This window comes from Scylla paramamosain, unplaced genomic scaffold, assembly GCF_035594125.1.
Source record: "Scylla paramamosain isolate STU-SP2022 unplaced genomic scaffold, ASM3559412v1 Contig77, whole genome shotgun sequence".
Taxonomy (NCBI): domain Eukaryota; kingdom Metazoa; phylum Arthropoda; class Malacostraca; order Decapoda; family Portunidae; genus Scylla; species Scylla paramamosain.
The window spans coordinates 92,501-110,391 of record NW_026973742.1 but is presented as its reverse complement, the minus strand read 5'-3'; the positions used below and the strand labels follow the sequence as shown (position 1 = coordinate 110,391).

General features: G+C 40.5%; 1 protein-coding gene and 2 long non-coding RNA genes across 19 annotated transcripts in view; 1 reads left to right on the top strand and 2 right to left on the bottom strand.

Annotated features, from left to right (window-relative positions):
* Positions 1 to 10,320, top strand: part of LOC135098722 (uncharacterized) — a 103,233-nt gene extending 92,913 nt beyond the window's left edge. For 3 of the 11 annotated variants that reach the window (XR_010267305.1, XR_010267304.1, XR_010267303.1), the window contains exons 6-11: positions 1,387 to 1,434; positions 3,415 to 3,740; positions 4,114 to 4,245; positions 6,976 to 7,604; positions 8,675 to 8,751; positions 9,789 to 10,169. Coding sequence is in view for 1 of the 11 variants with exons in the window: in XM_064001107.1 (XP_063857177.1) it covers positions 1,387 to 1,434; positions 3,415 to 3,717 (351 nt within the window). In the remaining 10 variants the exon portion in view is untranslated. Of the gene's footprint in view, positions 1 to 1,386; positions 1,435 to 3,414; positions 3,741 to 4,113; positions 4,246 to 4,299; positions 4,569 to 6,975; positions 7,605 to 8,574; positions 8,949 to 9,788 lie in introns of those variants that run through there. The other 8 variants (XR_010267307.1, XR_010267302.1, XR_010267306.1 and 5 more) reach the window with 8 other exon arrangements.
* Positions 3,586 to 5,907, bottom strand: LOC135098725 (uncharacterized). Its single transcript, XR_010267319.1, has 3 exons — positions 5,457 to 5,907; positions 4,072 to 4,172; positions 3,586 to 3,720 (listed from the first exon to the last, which is right to left on the bottom strand). It is a non-coding gene; the product is annotated as an uncharacterized LOC135098725 (long non-coding RNA).
* Positions 10,321 to 10,449: 129 nt separating the features above from the next.
* LOC135098724 (uncharacterized) overlaps positions 10,450 to 17,891 on the bottom strand; it is a 67,692-nt gene continuing 60,250 nt past the window's right edge. The window contains exons 1-5 of one of the 7 annotated variants that reach the window (XR_010267317.1): positions 14,945 to 15,687; positions 14,678 to 14,795; positions 13,144 to 13,275; positions 12,588 to 12,690; positions 10,450 to 11,057 (exon numbers count right to left, since the gene is read on the bottom strand). This is a non-coding gene — a long non-coding RNA (uncharacterized LOC135098724). Of the gene's footprint in view, positions 11,058 to 12,587; positions 12,704 to 13,143; positions 13,276 to 14,677; positions 15,695 to 17,891 lie in introns of those variants that run through there. The other 6 variants (XR_010267314.1, XR_010267316.1, XR_010267313.1 and 3 more) reach the window with 6 other exon arrangements.

Here is a 17,891-nt window from a genome sequence, read left to right as displayed (position 1 = left end):
GATCACTAGATAAATAACACACACAATAGCAGTAGCGGAGCATAGCGTGATGAGGATGTCAAGGAATGGCGTGGCATTAACCAGTGACTTACAGTGGCACAGAAACACAACCTCCTTGGCGGTGCGGGATGTGGAGTGATGGAGTCAGACAGACGGGAGTGGTGTGCTGTCATCGTTCAGTCTGCAGTCAGGTCATTACGGCGTGAGGTGAGGCGTGGGAGAGTGGCGGGGAGAGGAGAGGAGAGGGAAGGAGGAGGGTTGCGGATTTCAGTCAAGTAATGTCTTGGTGTTGTTTTGAACATTTCCTGCATGACAAGGTGAGCTTAGCGGGCCGTGACGCACTGGGTTCCTTACTGACTGCTGCTCATCCAACGCCGCCAACACCACCACCACCACTATATCCAGACCATCTCCACCTCTATCACCACCTCCATTACCTTCCCTTACCTCCACTTCTGTTTCTTCCATTATTTTTCTAGAGACTATTAGTACACAATCTTAGTAGAACACACAGTTTCATGTTTTTATTTTATTCTATTTTTGGCATGAAATGTCATGTTAATTTAACAAAATGATGTATTATTATTATTATTATTATTATTATTATTATTATTATTATTATTATTATTATTATTATTATTATTATTGTCATTATTATTATTATTATTATTGTCATTATTATCATCATCATCATCCTTCTTCTTCTTCTTCTTCTTCTTCTTCTTCTTCTTCTTCTTCTTCTTCTTCTTCTTCTTATTATTATTATTATTATTATTATTATTATTATTATTGCAGTTTTTATATATCAAATACCGAAAAATCGCACGTTACTTTAACTTACAAAAATACAAACAAATTATTCTAAACCAAATCTTGTACTTGTTAATCTACTAACTTTCATATCAATAAATCCTTCACTCACTATCTCTCTCTGCCTGACTGACAATACCTGACTGAATGACCAATAGATAAAATACCAAACACTACCACCACGCGTATTTTGCTATGATAACTACACATCATCTCGTACTTGCCAGTCTACTTTCATGTCAATAAGTTCCTCACACTCATCTCTCTCCCTACCTGACTAACAACACCTGACTGTTTGACCAATAGATGAAATACCAAATCATCAATAAAATCTCTCTGTTTCCCTGCCAGTCTGAGTATACACGGGCGACTAACCAATAGATAAAATACTACACACTACTACAAATACTACTACACAGGCGACTAACCAATAGATAAAATACAACCACTTTTATTCTGCAAAGATAACCTTGCTGGTCAAAGCAGTTTAGCGATGTTTTTTTTACTTTTCCAACCTACAAAACTCCCCGGGTGTGTATTCTGCTGTCAGTCACCTCGCCGTGTTTGCTTCCTCAGGGTACTGCTCGGGCTGCATCCCACTCGACGAATCAAAATATTTTACAGGTAGTGCAAACGGTGGTATATGTAGTGGGGAGTAGTGGTAGTGATGGTCAGTAGTAGAAATATGAATAGTGGGGCTTGTGTTAGTGAAAAAAAAAAAGTTGGAACTTTTTTTTTGTAGAAGAGAGAGAGAGAGAGAGCGCTGTCTGGTAGCATTGTTGTTTATCATGGAGCCTCCTGTTGTGTTTACCGAGTGGCCGCCGCGTGGTGAAGTATTGGTGCTAAATACACATGAGGCTGAGAGTGCGTGTTTTTGTTTTCACAAGTTTAGTGTGTGTGTGTGTGTGTGTGTGTGTGTGTGTGTGTGATTCACCTACAGTCGTCTGCTGGTCACCGAGCCAGCTGTTACCCTACGGAAAGAGCTCAGAGATCATAGTGACCGATCTTTGGGTAGGACTGAGACCACTGACACACCACACACCGGGACAGCAAGGTCACAACCCTTCGGGTTACATCTCGTATCTACTTGCTGCTAGGTGAACAGGGCCTACACATTAAGAGGCTCGCCCATTTGCCTCGTGTCTGTGTGTGTGTGTGTTACAGTGCTTGTGTTTGCTCACACAAGGCGGTTTTCTTATCAGATTTTTTTTATCTTTGTAATGTTGAACAATCTTGACGCTTTTTAGTAGTTCTTGTATCATTCGTGCAGGACTTCTTGTGCTGCTGGTGGATTGAATTGGCAGTGTTCAGGAAACAAAACACATACATTTACGGCAGATTACCCAGGGAGTGTATTTCACTGCAAAGTAACATTACGGAATATGATAGACGGTTTCCTCTACAAGCAAAGTAAGAGAGAATAGCGAGTGATATATAGACAGAAAGCCACAGCTGTCATGGACGATAATGACTTAGAAATTGAGGATGGGAAGGGAGACGAAAAAGATAATGATGACAAATGAGAAGTTGGCTGGCGGCAAGGTTACACTAGTTTGGTTCTTATGCCTTCAAAACGAGACGGCCAACATTTCAGACACCTGTCCGTGAAAATATAGTCTTCGTAATTAAAAATAGTCCAGCAAGATATTTTTAGCATCTATATTTCATGGGCTTGAAGTTGGTGGTAGCGAAACAAGAGTTTGTTTTTTATGCCTTCAAAACGAGAGGTACAACGTTTTAGGCAATAGCGTGTGACAGAATAAAATCTTCCCTATTGAAATTGGTACCATAAAATACTTTTAGCATCTATATTTCTTGATTATGAAGGTGATGGTAACTTACCGTAGCAAAATAAATTAACGCATTTCTGAATCACATGTGCTTTGTTGCAGTGTCGCAGTACCTAAGTGAATTAACACTTTGACTACAACACGGGGTAGCGAAAAAAAAAAAAAATGAACGGACAGACGGATGATTTTTTTCCGGTCACACGCCGAGAAACATCTACCTTATGTACTCTTGTCGGCATATTAATAGTTGCAGAATTTGCTCATGTTTATCAAGCGTTGCTCGTCGAGTGTTGGTTCAGGTGCTGATAGCGGCGGTGGTGTTGGTGATAATGGTGATGGAGGGTGTGTTGATGGTGATGACAGTGGTGGTATGGTGATGGTGGTGATGACGGCAGGGAGGCAGCGGTGTCGGCGGCATTCAGAACAGCAGTCACGCTTATCCTCGTTGTTAAGATATTTGCTTTTATTTGCCACCTTTTGTCTTGCATGTATCTGTAAGTGTGGTAAATATGCTTTATAGAGGGACTGCCTGCCTTGTGTAGTCTTGCAGCTTCCATTATACTCTTATGTACATGGCAGGATATATGAGACTTTCAATTCTTAAGTTATGTTATGCACTTTGCCTTGGCCTCCTTGTGTGAGATTGTCACTCGGTTCATATGCTTTCGAGTTTTAGGTATGTTGGGCAATGTTCTGAAACACTACTAAACCTCACTTCCACTGCTTTTAAAAGGCTCCGGATGAAGTTACATGGGTGTTGAGGTACTTATACAGGTCTAATGCCATATTAACAAGATTTCAAATTTATCAACAGGAGAAATTTCTCTTGAAAACCCAGCTAATCATCTATGTGGTCTCTGAAAATGATCATAGTGAGAGCAGAGCGCTTCAGAATATGGGCCATGGTTGTACACATGCATCACTACCCACTGCATACTCCAGCAGCAGCAGCAGCAGCAGACAGCTAAATGCTGCATCACCCATCAAGAGGATGAAGATTGCAGCCACATCAGAGAGGCTGGCTGTGAATTTAGTCTTCCTGCCACACGTTGAAGTTCCTGCTGATAGCCAATTGGTCCTCACCTTGTTCATCAGGCTTGACTCTTGCATCTTCTGAAGGCTGTAGGAAGAGTAAGTAAGGTGAGTGTATGAGGGTTTGTAGGGAGAGAAAGTCTGGTACAGAAGATTGAAAAGGAATTGTGTCACTGTGGAAGAAAACTGAAGTATATCATTATGCTTTTATGTTGTGTAATAATATAGCAGTAAAATGCAGGCTGTATGGAAATAAAGGCACATCAGGATTTTATAAGAAGATTAAATTTTATAGGGAAGATTAAAAAGGAATATTGTGTCATTGTATCTGTCTCTTGCACCTTCCTTTCTGACTCCCATCCTTTGCAGTTCCATCCCTCCATCCACTTTCTGTCTTCTCAATCTTAATTCACACACATACACACACGTGCACACACACCTGTGGTCAAATAACTTCCTAAAGGTGAATTTTTTTTTGCAGCCCAATAGCATTGCCTCCTGTGATGTATTGGACTGGCAGTTCCTTGATTCTGGAGGAGTCTGCAATAGGAAGACCACAAATGTAGTAGTTGGTTGTGACATCCATACCTATGAACATGTATTTACCTGCCAGGTGAGTTTTTTATTTGTTTGACGTATTTATTTTCTCTTTTTTTTAATGTAACAGGAGGACTGGCCAAGGACAACAAAAAGAGCAAAAGAAAAGAAAACAAGACCCACTGAACTGCCAGTCCCAAAAGAAAATTCAAAAAGATCATCCAAAATTGGAAGATGTGTCTTGAAACCTCCCTCTTGAAAGAATTTGCATCATAGGAAGGAGGAGGTACAGAAGCATGTAGGGAGTGTGGGATTAGCTAACAGTGAGATACTGGTGGTGGTTATGCTAAATTGAGGAATGTTTGTGGTTTTATCTAAATGAAGAATGAATCTGGCTAATTTATTTTACCTGGTGGAAGAATCTTAATGTTTTCATTTATCAGAGGCAAGATATGAAGCAAATGTTTATATGACAATTTCAAGTTTGTATCTTTCTCACTATGAGGAGAACTAATTGATGCTTTTTAATGACCTGTAAAGGAATTTTGTTCAACATTGCTTCATCTTAAGGGATTCAAGGATTAACAAAACCAGACCAAAAAATTCCCAAAGCATTCCAAAACAAGAGAAATAATGAAAAACACTGAAAAACACACTCAAATCATCAACAGATGTATCCAAAGCATCAAAAAGACACAAAGAGAGATGAATATTTCATGAGAAACAATTAGAATATAAAAAAATACTAAAATCTTGAAAAATACACCAAAACATCAAAAAGACAAAAAAAGGGAGATGAAGAGACCATGACATAGTGAAGATTTTCCTGACACCAACGTGGGAGTTGCTTCTCCAGTCCCTCACTGTGGGAGCTGTGAAGGACTTACCATTCAAGACCTTCTCCAGTCCCTCACTGTGGGAGCTGTGAAGGACTTACCATTCAAGACCTTCTCCAGTCCCTCACTGTGGGAGCTGTGAAGGACTTACCATTCAAGACCTTCTCCAGTCCCTCACTGTGGGAGTTGTGAAGGACTTACCATTCAAGACCTTCTCCAGTCCCTCACTGTGGGAGTTGTGAAGGACTTACCATTCAAGACCTTCTCCAGTCCCTCAGTGTAGGAGTTGTGAAGGACTTACCATTCAAGACCTTCTCCAGTCCCTCACTGTGGGAGCTGTGAAGGACTTACCATTCAAGACCTTCTCCAGTCCCTCACTGTGGGAGTTGTGAAGGACTTACCATTCAAGACCTTCTCCAGTCCCTCACTGTGGGAGCTGTGAAGGACTTACCATTCAAGACCTTCTCCAGTCCCTCAGTGTAGGAGTTCACTAAGTTATCTGGGGACCTCAGCACCACTTTCCACTTTCTGCCATGCCTTTCTCAGCACACAGCACTCACCTGTCTGGGAGCCCACACAGGTTTGCTGCTCCCAGGGAAGAAGAGAAGGCACGTTATAATCTAGCCAGACTGATGTGGTGATATGAGATTGTTCACATCCTAGGTGGTTATTGGAGGCAATCTTGATAAAGGACTAATTAAAAGGGCCTGGAGAAAGCCAGTTGAAGGAAGATCAAGGTAAAGAGTGAGTGAGATGGAAGGATGGAATTGTGCTAGAGCTGCTAAGGATGGGAGTCACAGAAGAAGATGCAAGGGACAGACACAACCAAAGAAGACTTGTGCATGGTGCCAGCCCCTCACTCCAGAGAAGCAGCAAAAACAGAAAAAGAGGAAGGTAGTCACATCAGTATTTTACACAGTCTAGCCTAACAGTCAGTTAGTTTTTGGTAGACTCTGGAACACTCTGCCTACTTCTATATTTCCTCCTTCTTATGACTAGAACTCTTTCAAGAGGAAAGTTTCAAGGCACTTACCCTCCAATTTTGGATGATCCTTTTGGTCTTAAGGGAATGGCACCTAAGTGGGTCTTTTTTTTTTTTCCCTCCCAAAGCCAATGCCCCTCAAGTAAGAAAAAAAAAGAAAAAAATTAACTCACAAATCCAGGGGTGGATTTAAGGTGGTGTCATACTAGCACTTTTTCCGTCGATTTTTCATCGTTCCACATGAACTTATCGCATGAATTTGTCAGACGATCAGGATTGTTTCCTCCTGCAAATTTCCGCCTTTGTTTATATTTCCAAGACCAAGACCAAGACTTTCTGTGTGGCTTCAACCTGTCTCACAGAGCGTTATTACCACCTCTACGCTTCGTCATGGAAGGAAAACCACATCCAAGTTGGACACGCCGTTCAGAGGAGATCCTTGTGGAAAGCATAAGGAGCCATAAGTGCCTCTGGGACCACAAGGATGAATCTTGTATGAAGAAAGGCCAGAAAAGAGCGGCTCACAACACAGTCACCTGTGCCCTCCAATACTGTGTCTCACAGTACACAGTATTAGTTTCAGAGTAGCGTATCTTTGCTGCAGTGTGGACTCCATGTTTGTTTGCACTCCTTGGGCTGTGCCAACGGAAAGTTTCAGATGAAACACCATTTGTGTGCGACAGGCCGCAGCCAAGATATCCACGATTTTCAGAAAAACGATGGAAAAAGTTGACGGAAAAAGTGTTGGTGTGACACACCACCTTGAGGTCTGTGGAGGCCCATGGCCAGCCTGAGATATTTATATTAATGTTTTTATGTATCTATATTCCATTCAATTTTTTAATATATATAATATAATCTAGAGAAAAGAGCATATTTATTTAGTGTAAATGAAACAAAAGCAGCTGTATTAATAATGATAAAAAATGTTAAAAAGTTCATAGAAAATTAGTGTTTACTGATTAATTTGAGTTTCTTTCACTTACAGAATGCTTAATTATGTAAGGGACTCCCCAGATTGTGGAGATCCCAACATTGTGGAAGCCTCTGGCCCCTGGGCAGCTGCCCTCTTTGCCCACTCCTAAATCAAGGGCCCTGCACAAATTTCTCTCTCTCTCTCTCTCTCTCTCTCTCTCTCTCTCTCTCTCTCTCTCTCTCTCTCTCTCTCTCTCTCTCTCTCTCTCTCTCTCTCTCTCTCTCTCTCTCTGTCTGTCTGTCTGTCTGTCTGTCTGTCTGTCTCTCTCTCTCTCTCTCTCTCTCTCTCTCTCTCTCTCTCTCTCTCTCTCTCTCTCTCTCTCTCTCTCTCTCTCTCTCTCTCTCTCTCTCTCTCTCTCTCTCTCTCTCTCTCTCTCTCTCTCTCTGAAGTGTGGATGGTATATCAGCACAGGGAGCAAAAAACCAAGGAGCCAGTGAGGCTGTCACTTTGAAGAGGTCATTGTTGTTGCATCCAGCATCCCAGCCTGACTGCCTAGACAGCTCCTGCAGGTTGCTGAAGGGCAGAGTCACAGACTGCTCCACTGCCAGGTGTGAGACCAGTGTGGCAGAGTATGATGTGTACACAATGAGGGACACACCACAGCCAACCCTGTAGGTGACCCATGCTGCACTGCTGATTGGGTAGGTGTTGGAGCCTGCAGAAGGAGGAGGAGGAGGAGGGGGGGAAGATGCTATAAAAAAAGCAATTTTAAAACCTGGAAAATGATGCAAAAGCAATTTAAATCTTTGAAAGGGACAAAAGTAGATAATTTTAAATTCAAGTGTTGAAAAGACCATTTTAAAATGTTTCAGAGATAAAAATACAATTTGAAAATTTTCTCACCATTTCTGAAAGATTTAAACATTATATCTTACTAAGAAAACTGTTGATACCTTCATCATGAGAACTACTGATAACAAAATTAAATACATTACTTACGATATCCATAACAGTTGTATCAACACCACTTGCTTGCATTGCTCATGCCAGAACCAATTGAAGTTAATATCAACACAATTATGGAAATACATCAGATGTCATGTGAAGTTTACCAATTTTAAATCTATCCTTTAATGATTGTCTTCCTGTATTCCCATCTTACCAAACATTAAACACCACTACCCTTGTATTCATCTAACAGTCCCACCCATATACACATGTACACCCATCAAAAAAATGTTGTCACCTTTATGGTGTGTTACAGTATGACACATCACACAATGATTTCTGGTATAACTCATGCTGTATGGTGCAAAGTTGGTAACCCTGCTGTGCCAAGTTGCTAGTTACTGGGGAATTTGTGACTGGTATGATGTGGAAAATGCACTCCATGAACCATTATTTGCTCTACAGAATGAACTACACTTAAGTGATAATAGTATGGGATGTTTACGAGGGAGAAGAATGATTCGAGAGGGGGGGGGACAGGAAGACGTACCAACCTCTACAAGTCATCACGGCTGCTGTGCCAGTGTTTGTTGCGGTCAATTTCAGAACCTAGAGTAACAAAAAATATTTTGACAGGTGTACTAGCTAACTAACCGGACACTAAACATTGCTATCCTGCAGCTAACCAGTCCTTGCATTCAACTAACAGTCTCAGCCTTTCAGGTCCTCACCTTGCTGTAGGAGACCTGATAACATGTACCAGCCATTTTACCAAACACTAAACACTACCACCATTGAACTGACCAGTCCCACACCCCAACAGGTCCTCACTTTGCTGTAGGAGAGCTGACAACACGTACCAGCCAGCAACTCCCATGCTGACAGGCTTCTCCCCCATGGGTATGTAGCACCTCTGGAGTTGGTCAGCAAAGAAGAGGATGCTAGCCAAACCTATCATGTTAGTCAGGATGCACCAGTACAGAGCTGTGTCCATTGGGGTTGTGTAGGCTAGTAGCATCTTGTCAAGATCATCATAGGTGGCCACAAAAGGTTTATAGCTATGAGAGGAGGACTTGCCTTGTGAACATCACATTGGGGTGAGTGTTTAATCTGATTTTGTGTTAATTTGTTTTGTGGGGAGTGAGTGTTAATGTGATTTTTTGTTAAGTGAATGCTGTGCCTGGGCTCCTGAGGTGTAGTGTGGTGTGGTGGGCCATAAGACTGTCCCTTTCCATTAGGGGTTGACAGGTATTAAGAGTGTGAAGGATGTGTGTGTGGTGCCTTGTTTGGGCCATCTTGTGTGTGATTGCCAGCCTGATATATACAGAAAAATAAGTTATTAGTGGAGCTGAGAGTGTGAATGTGTGGTGGTTTGTCTGGGGTGTCCTGTGGGGGATTGTTTGGCCTGGTATGTAAATACATTATTATTTGGGTTAACTGTGAATGTTGTATGTGTGAATATATGGTGCATTGTCTGGGCCACCCTGTATGGGGTTGCCAATGTGGTATATAGATATATCAATCAAATTATTTGACATTTCATATTGTAAACATTTTGCTGATCCAAGTTAATCTGTTAAGGGAGTGCTTTGTTCACTATCCTTAAATCATTATTTGATCATCACTTGTGTATATATATAGGCTGGGTGTAGGTAACAACTTTCAGCCTCTCTTCAGTGATGGACAATTCAGAGACAGTGAGGTCAGCTTCCCCTGACTGCAAAGCTCCTACCATGCCCGTCCACTCATTGTTTGAGCTGTCCTTCAGTTTCCCTCTAGTACCTTCAGACTGTACAAGTCTCTCTCTCTCTCTCTCTCTTCTATATCTGCATGTTTCTCTCTCTTCTATATCTGCATGTTTATCTCCTTCATGCATCACCAAATACCACCAACTGTTCTATGTATCCTTGCATCTAAGATTTGTCCTAATTTTGCAGGAAGCCCACCCCAGCAGCCCAGCCTCCCCTGACAGCTGTCATCATCTGCTGCCTTGCCTGGGAGGACCATAGACACAGCTTGTCTCTGATGTCTTCCCCACAATGCCTTGTCTTTGTTGGCTTCAGTGCAATTTGTTTGTCTTCAGTTTAAATAGTATTGTATATACTATCTTGTCTTCACCATCTTGAAATGTGAAGGATGTTCTTGACAAACAAACAAGGTAGTATTGTATAATTATTACTTTAAATATTGTCTTAAATTATCTTGAAATTTGTAAAAAAAAAAATGTGTAAAAAGAAAGCAAATACAGATGATTATCCCTGTAGTAAAGGAGGAAGGACTCAATATCCCTGTAGTGAAGGAGGAAGGACTCAATTATTTTTTTTTAATTAAGTTTAAGGTGTGATTTGCACATAGAGGCTCCTGGATTTCCCTGTAGATTGACCCTCCCTGAATGCAGGGAGGGACGGTGCCTCTATGTACAAATCGCACCTTAAACTTAGTATTTTGTAGTGAAGCCTTAAACTTAGTATTTTGTAGTGAAGGAGGGAGGAAGGACTCCTTTCTGAGTCCTTCCTCCTTCACTACAGGGATATTGATCTCAATAAATAATTTTTTTTTACAAAGCTAGCTAACAATTATAAGGCAGATTACATTGAGTTATAATTATTAAGCAAATTTAATTTTTTTTTCACAATACAATTATTAAATTTGACAAATTACAGTGAGTTTTATTTTTCATCAAGTAATTTCTTTGTTCATACACATCTTTCCATGATGAAGGAGGGTGGACAGTGAATTGGTGCTCCTGAGCCTCAGGACAGCAACACCACTTTCTTGCCGGGTTCACGTATGGCTTTGGTTCACCCACGGCTCCATCTTCTGCAATGTTTAGCAACTGACAGGCAGGGTTCAGACAGAGCTGGGTTCTCTTCAACTGTGATGACGGAAGGCCCAATTCAGTCAGAGCACTTCACTTCAGGACAGATTTGACAGGCAGCGGAGTTCATCCTCCAATTTTACCAGGATTCCACAAAGCTGACAGCCCCCAGGTTCATCTTCCACTTCATCTCTTCTTCAGAACCTCTTAAAGCTTCTAATTCCTGCCATCCCACTCTCCACTCCTCAGCACTGATCACCTGGTCCCTCCTGGCTTGACTGGACTGGTGGGCTTCAGCACAAATCAGCTGTCAATGCAGGAGTGAGATGGCAGCCTAAACTTTCTTGCATCAAGGCAGCAGGCAGTCCTTCACTCTTCTGTGTCAATCCTGGAAGGAAATCAGTTCTTAGTGATACACTCTAGAGAACCATCAACAGATTCTATACATGATGAGTAAAGCAGTATTACATGTAGTCGTACTATATTTCCTAATATCAAAGACACCACCTATTTATCTCTATACCTGGCTGGCAATCCCACACAGGGTAGTCCAGACAAAGCACCACACACACACACATTTACACTCTTAGTCCTGTCACCCCCTCCCAGTGGAAAGGAACAGTTATGGATCACCCTACTAAACCCCAATATAATCTAAACTGGAAACTTCACATCTCATCTCATTTGCTAAAACAGCTTCTACGAAGTTAGGCATTCTGAAACATCTCTTCCAGTTTTTCTCACCATCCCCCAGCTGCTAACTCTGTACAAGGGCCTTATCCATCCATGTGTGGAGTATGCTCCACATGCCTGGGGCGGTTCCACTCGTACTGCTCTTCTAGACAGGGTGGAATTAAAAGCTTTTTGTCTCATCAACTCCTCTAACTGACTGTCTTCAGCCTCTCTCTCATCACCACAATGTTGCATCTCTAGCTGTCTTCTACCACTATTTTCATGCTAACTGCTCTTCTGATCTTACTAACTGCATACCTCCCCTCCTCCCGTGGCCTCACTGCACAAGACTTTCTTCTTTCTCTCACCTCTATTGTGTCCACCTCTCTAATACAAGAGTTAACCAGTATTCTCAGTCATTCATCCCTTTCTCTGGCAAACTCTGGAACTCCCTACCTGCTTCTGTATTTCCACCTTCCTATGACTTTAATTCCTTCAAGAGGGAGGTTTCAAGACATTTATCCTTCAATTTCTGACCTGCTTTGGACAGTGTTTGGGGATCAGCACCTCAGTGGGCTTTTTTCTTTATTGGATTTTTGCTGCCCTTGGCCAGTGTCCCTCTTGCATAAAAAAAAAAAAAAAAACTGCATGAAAGAGAAAGAGGAGACCTAATAATGTACAAATTAGTAAACAATATAGAAAGAATAGACAGAAACGACCTGTTACCACAGATGAAAGAGGGAGAGAAAGAGACATGAAGGGGCATAGGAAGACAATAAAGAAGAGTGGATGTTCAAGTGACATCAAGAAATACAACTTCCCATATGGAACTATTGAAATCCAGAATGATTTGAAGTAAGAGGTAGTTGTGGCAAACAGTGTACATAGGTTTAAAGAGAAGCTGGTTATGGAGACAACAACATGAGCTTTGGCTTGCTCCCTGTACAATACAACTAGGTAAATACAACTATACTCTTTTTATTCTTAGAAGAATGTTTAGGCATTGGCTGAGATCTGTTAGATACTCTGCCACATCACACAATTTCTCTTAAATATATCAATTCTTTTTACTCTCTATTGAAAATGGAATATTGAGTACGGATTATTCAGCTCATCAAACCAAGCAGTGCTATGAATGGTTTGGGTTCTAAGATAATAAATAGTCTGGATCTTATATAAATATCAAAACATTTGACAACATAGCTTTGCAGCGTTATCATTTTGGTGGAGCACCTGGGATGCTTACTGATAGGGTCAGGTGACTCAGGTCAGTGAGAGGGGTGGCTCCTACTCTTGAGGGACACTCCCATGATGGAAGCAACTCCCAAGTGCTCGCATGTTCTTCACAGCTGGGAGAAATAACTTACTTACAACAAGAATAAGTATTTTTAGAAGAGAAGGGCCTATAAAGGTCCAGTCATTGCATCCTCCACAGCAATACTTCCAACAACCATAGCCAATCATGTGAGTGAGACAACAGTACCACCAATCTGCTCTGCCCAAAATTGAGATTACGCAAATCAATTACCATGAAGAAATGAATTATACAAAAATTATTCACACAGTATCATACAATACTGAGAGAGAGAGAGAGAGAGAGAGAGAGAGAGAGAGAGAGAGAGAAACAGTCACTTGTCCTTTCCACCAAAGTGTTAAACTGATAATTGGTCCTGTAGAGACAATGCAACTCACAGGGAATTCCCCTACTCGACCAATGCCCAAACGTTCTTCTGGGAGTAAAAACACCATAGGTAAATACACACACACACACACACACACACACACACACCTTGTTTACTTACTGATATTGTGGCAAGTGGGTGTCAATTTCTGGTCCTGTCTTGGTCAGCTAATGTCAATTCCTAGTGGTGTCTTGGTCAACTGACGTCAGTTCTTGTTGCTATCAAGTGACCAGTCTCCCCAGCAGAGATTTCCTCAAAATTGAAAAAAAAAGAGGAATCAAATAACCTAGAGTCAATGCATGTGTGTGTGTGTGTGTGTGTGTGTGTGTGCAGCCTGCAGTCTGGGTGTTAGTTCTTGGTAATGGAAGATCTGTGTGTGTGTGTGTGTAGTGTCAGTTCTTGGAACTTCCAGTTATTCTAATAACTTCCAGTTATTGGAAGATCAGTGTGTGTGTGTGTGTGTGTGTGTGTGTGTGTGTGTGTGTGTGTTTACCTAGTAGTGGTTTACGGGAGGGGAGTAATCTCATAGTCTCTATGTCTATCCAGTTTGGTCTTAAGAGCATGGACAGTTTGGACATTGACAACGTCTTCAGAGTTCATTCCATTTGTTAACACTTCTGTGAGGAAAACTATACTGCTTGATGTCTCTTCTACAGTTAACTTTCAGCAACTTCTTACTGTCCCCTTGTACTCTGTGTCTAAATTTATAAAACATTCTTTGTCTACGTGTGTGTGTGTGTGTGTGTGTGTGTGTGTGTGTGTGTGAGGCATGTATGATAGGATGTACACCACATAAAGATCTCCAGCAGATCCCTATTAATATTTACCACTTAATGAAATAAGAATAATGCACAAGAACATGAAATTATAAGAAAAAAATAACAAAAACTATACAAAACACCGCCATGATGCATTAACACAAAAACAATAAACAGAAGAAAAATAAACGTGAAAAGACAAGAAAATCACGCACAACCCCAAAAAATTTACTCATAAATGTAAAAAAAAAAAATAAATAAATAAGTAAATAAATAAATAAACAGCAGGCAAGCCATTAGGATGCAGGCCAGACTGACGCTGTCCTACCACGCCCCCCTCCTCCCACCGCAGGCCCCCAGCTGTGTGGAGAGCTGCCTGGCTCTCCACACGGGCCGCCAAACGCACAGTCCCTCCGCCAGCTTGTCCACATATACTTTCACTTAAACTTACTCTCATCTATTTCCACCACTTTTGTATACGCATATGTATTGTGAATAAAAGTACTCAATCTGAATCTGCTGCCTTGATACTCTCGCGGAGGCCTACATAACAGCCTGATCCAAAATTACAGCACATTTGAATCGGTGGGCAGCACAAATGTCACATTCCTGTTACGCAGCACTGCCTGACCACACAATACCACCCACACACACGCGTTGTTCAGCGAGTATTCCTCACCACACGTGCATGATGTGGCTGCTTCATGAGGCGCCTTTATTGATAATATTATCCCAGAATGCTAATGTATTATGACATATTTCTGCACCTACCGGCTTCTTATAAAAACACTTATTTCCGGTCTCCTATTACTCCTTCACCTTATTTACCAAATCTTACTGATTATAGACACTTTAGAGTATATTTAGGATAACTGACACACGTGTACACAACTCACCTGAGGATAAAATGGTGAAATAAGATGGAAAAACACACACCGACGTCCATTTCGGAATTTCCTCTGCTTCTTCTTGTAGCCTCATCTTTCATTACTCAAGAATTCGGTTCCTGTTGCACTTAAAACATTATTAAAAACGCAATTACTCAGAAAATAAGATAAATTTGATGAAACTGTCAAATAAACAAAGTACATACTGCCACAATAGCAAAAAGTAGCAAAAGCAAAAAAAATCGTCTGCTTTGAACAGGTGACGTGGGAACCTACCGAGTACTTACAATTATTACGCAATATTCCCTCTTGCTTTAATTCCTCACCATGGGCTGTTCAAATGTGATGCTGCTGTTTTGAGTGTGACGCTGCATGGTGATGCCTGGGTACTGGTGGTGGTTGTGTGTGTCTGATGGTGAGGTTTGTGGGGAAACTGATGTGTGTGGTGATGATGCCTGGGTACTGGTGGTGATGCTGTGTTGCTGTTGTGTTATTCTTAGACAACAGAATCACATCATCTTTATCTTAGACATAACAGCATTACAGCCTCATTATCTTAGATCTAACAGCATCACAGGGTATCTTAGACATCACATCATTATTATCTTAGACCTAACAGCACAACATCATAATCTGACCCTCAGCATCACAGCATCTTAATCTTATTATCACTGTTATGTGATGCTGTTTTGCGTTTGTATGTAATGTTGTTCTGCTTGTGATGTTGTCATGCCTAAAATAATGTTGTTACAGAATTGTGATGCTGTGCTAATGCTGATGTGCTGTAATGCCTGAAATAATGTGCTAATCCTGCTGCACTAACATTAACCCTTTAAGCGTTTCTTTTCTAGAAAAAGAAGTTCTTCCTCAACAAGAAACAAAAAACCAGTAACTTTACTGCATTTTCTTACACCTACTTCATTTTACAGTTCCTCTATGGGAAAAAAATATTCCAAACAAGAAACTAAATACGTAACGGCGGTGGAGGTGGTGACACCAGAGCTGGTGGTGGTGGTGGTTGTGTCGAGGGAGCCTTTTACCTTTTTTTTCATACGCCTCCTTCCTTGTCCACTTTGCACACTCCTTTTCTTTCCAAGAACACCTGAGGAAATGCTGGGTGGTTGCTTTTTGTGTTTCAATGATAAAGAGGCTGTGGCAGCAGTAGGATCAGGCGTATCTGTGGTGGTGGTTGCAATAACAGGGTCCGCAATGGTTGAGGCGGTGGCGAGTGACACGGCGTAGTTTCTCTTTCCTGTTACCACGTGTTATATGCTTCACGCGCCTTACCCTTATTGTTTTAACAGGTTTTAGGTCCATCGATGACCCAGAGGAAGACGAATCTGGACTTTGACCTGGTGACAATTTGTAGTAATAATGATGTGTGTATATTTAATGGTAGACTAGATGAAGAGCTTAGAGTGGGGAAACCCACAACTACTTATGCTACACTGGTGGATTATGTCACTGGCTCACCAACACTGTTCAGAAAAATGAACAGGAATTTAGAATACTAGATTTTGATCCGCTGTACTCAGATATTCATTGTGGTACACATGTACAACTAAAAGTTAATATTGAAAAGAAAAGAAATAATGATGGAAGTAATATACCTGTGAATAATTGTAGCTTAACAGGGAAATGGAGTGCAACAAAGGAAGATGATTATAAAGCAGAAATTAATGAAGGTGAGGTAAAGGAGTTAATAGAGCAGAGGGATTTTATGTCTGCTGAAGAGGTGAATTCTTGGTTAAAGAACACATTGTCAGAACCACCTATAAAGGTATTCACACCCAAAAAAAGGAAAAATTTTGTTAAACAAAGTAATAATGTAAGCCTATTTGTGTGTGACAATCAATGCTGGAAAACAAGGAAAGCCTACTATAAGGCTAGACGTAAATATAATCGAAGAAGGAGTGAAGAAAATTATAGTCATGACAGAAAAAAGTAAGAAATATAAGGCTGATTAGAAAAGAGTGCAGAGTAAAGAGAAGGAAAGCTTGGTGACTAAGTTAAAATAAAACAATAATAAAGGTCCCAAAAAATATTGGAAAATATCAAGAGAAAGAAATGTTAATAATAGTAAGACTACACTAACAGCAGAAATTCTAATTTTCATCATCACTTCAAGAGTTTATCAGAAGATATTAATGCAGTTGATGGACATTGAATGGAAGCAGAAAGTGTTGCACATGAGTTAGGAGAAAGGCAAGTATTGAATGAGCCTACAACAGAAAATGAGGTGGTGAAAGCTGTTGGAAAACTCAAGAAAGACAAAGCACCTGGTTATGATAACATCGTTAATGAACACATCAAAGGTGATAAAAATATCCTTCTTAATCTGTATGTTAAAATGTTTAATAGAATTCTAGATACAGGAGACTTACCAGAGCAATGGCTAATAGGGGTTATTTATTGTTCCTTTGTATAAAAATAAAGGTGATGTTGATGAGCCACATAATTATAGGGCTATAACTTTACTAAGTTGTTTAAGTAAGCTTTTCACATCAATAGCTAATGACAGACTAACACACTATTCAAACAGATTCAATATTGTAAAAGAAACACAAGGTGGGTTTCGGCAAGGTTACAGTACCTCGACCATATATTTTTACTGAAGTGTATCACGGACTTGTTCTTATGGAAGAGGAGAAAACTGTTCTGTCTCTTTATTGACTACAGGAAAGCTTCTGACACAATATGGAGGGATGGGCTTTGGTACAAGACGGTGAAAGAAAATATAGGTGGTAAAGTACTTAATGTTATTAGAAATATGTACATGAATATAAAGTCATGTGTAAAATTTTACCAAAAAACATCTGACACTTTCATTTGTACTAAAGGAGTAAGACAGGGAGAAGATCTCTCTCCATTGCTGTTTGCTCTATAAGTTAATGATATACAAGATTCCCTGGTAGAAAACAACTGTAATTATCTGTTATCTGATGATAATTTTCTTGATTTACATTTAAATCTATTGGTTATGATGTATGCTGACGACACAGTTATTTTAGCTAATAGTGAAGATGAAATTAAAAATATTCTCAAAGCAATGGAATTATATTGTGAGCAATGGAAGTTAGATGTGAATAACAGCAAAACAAAGGTTGTAGTGTTTAGTAGAGGGAGGGTGAATTATGGCACCTATGACTTTGTCTTTAGAGAAGAGAATATCCAAACAATAAGTGAATATCAGTACCTAGGAGTTTTACTTAATTACAATAGA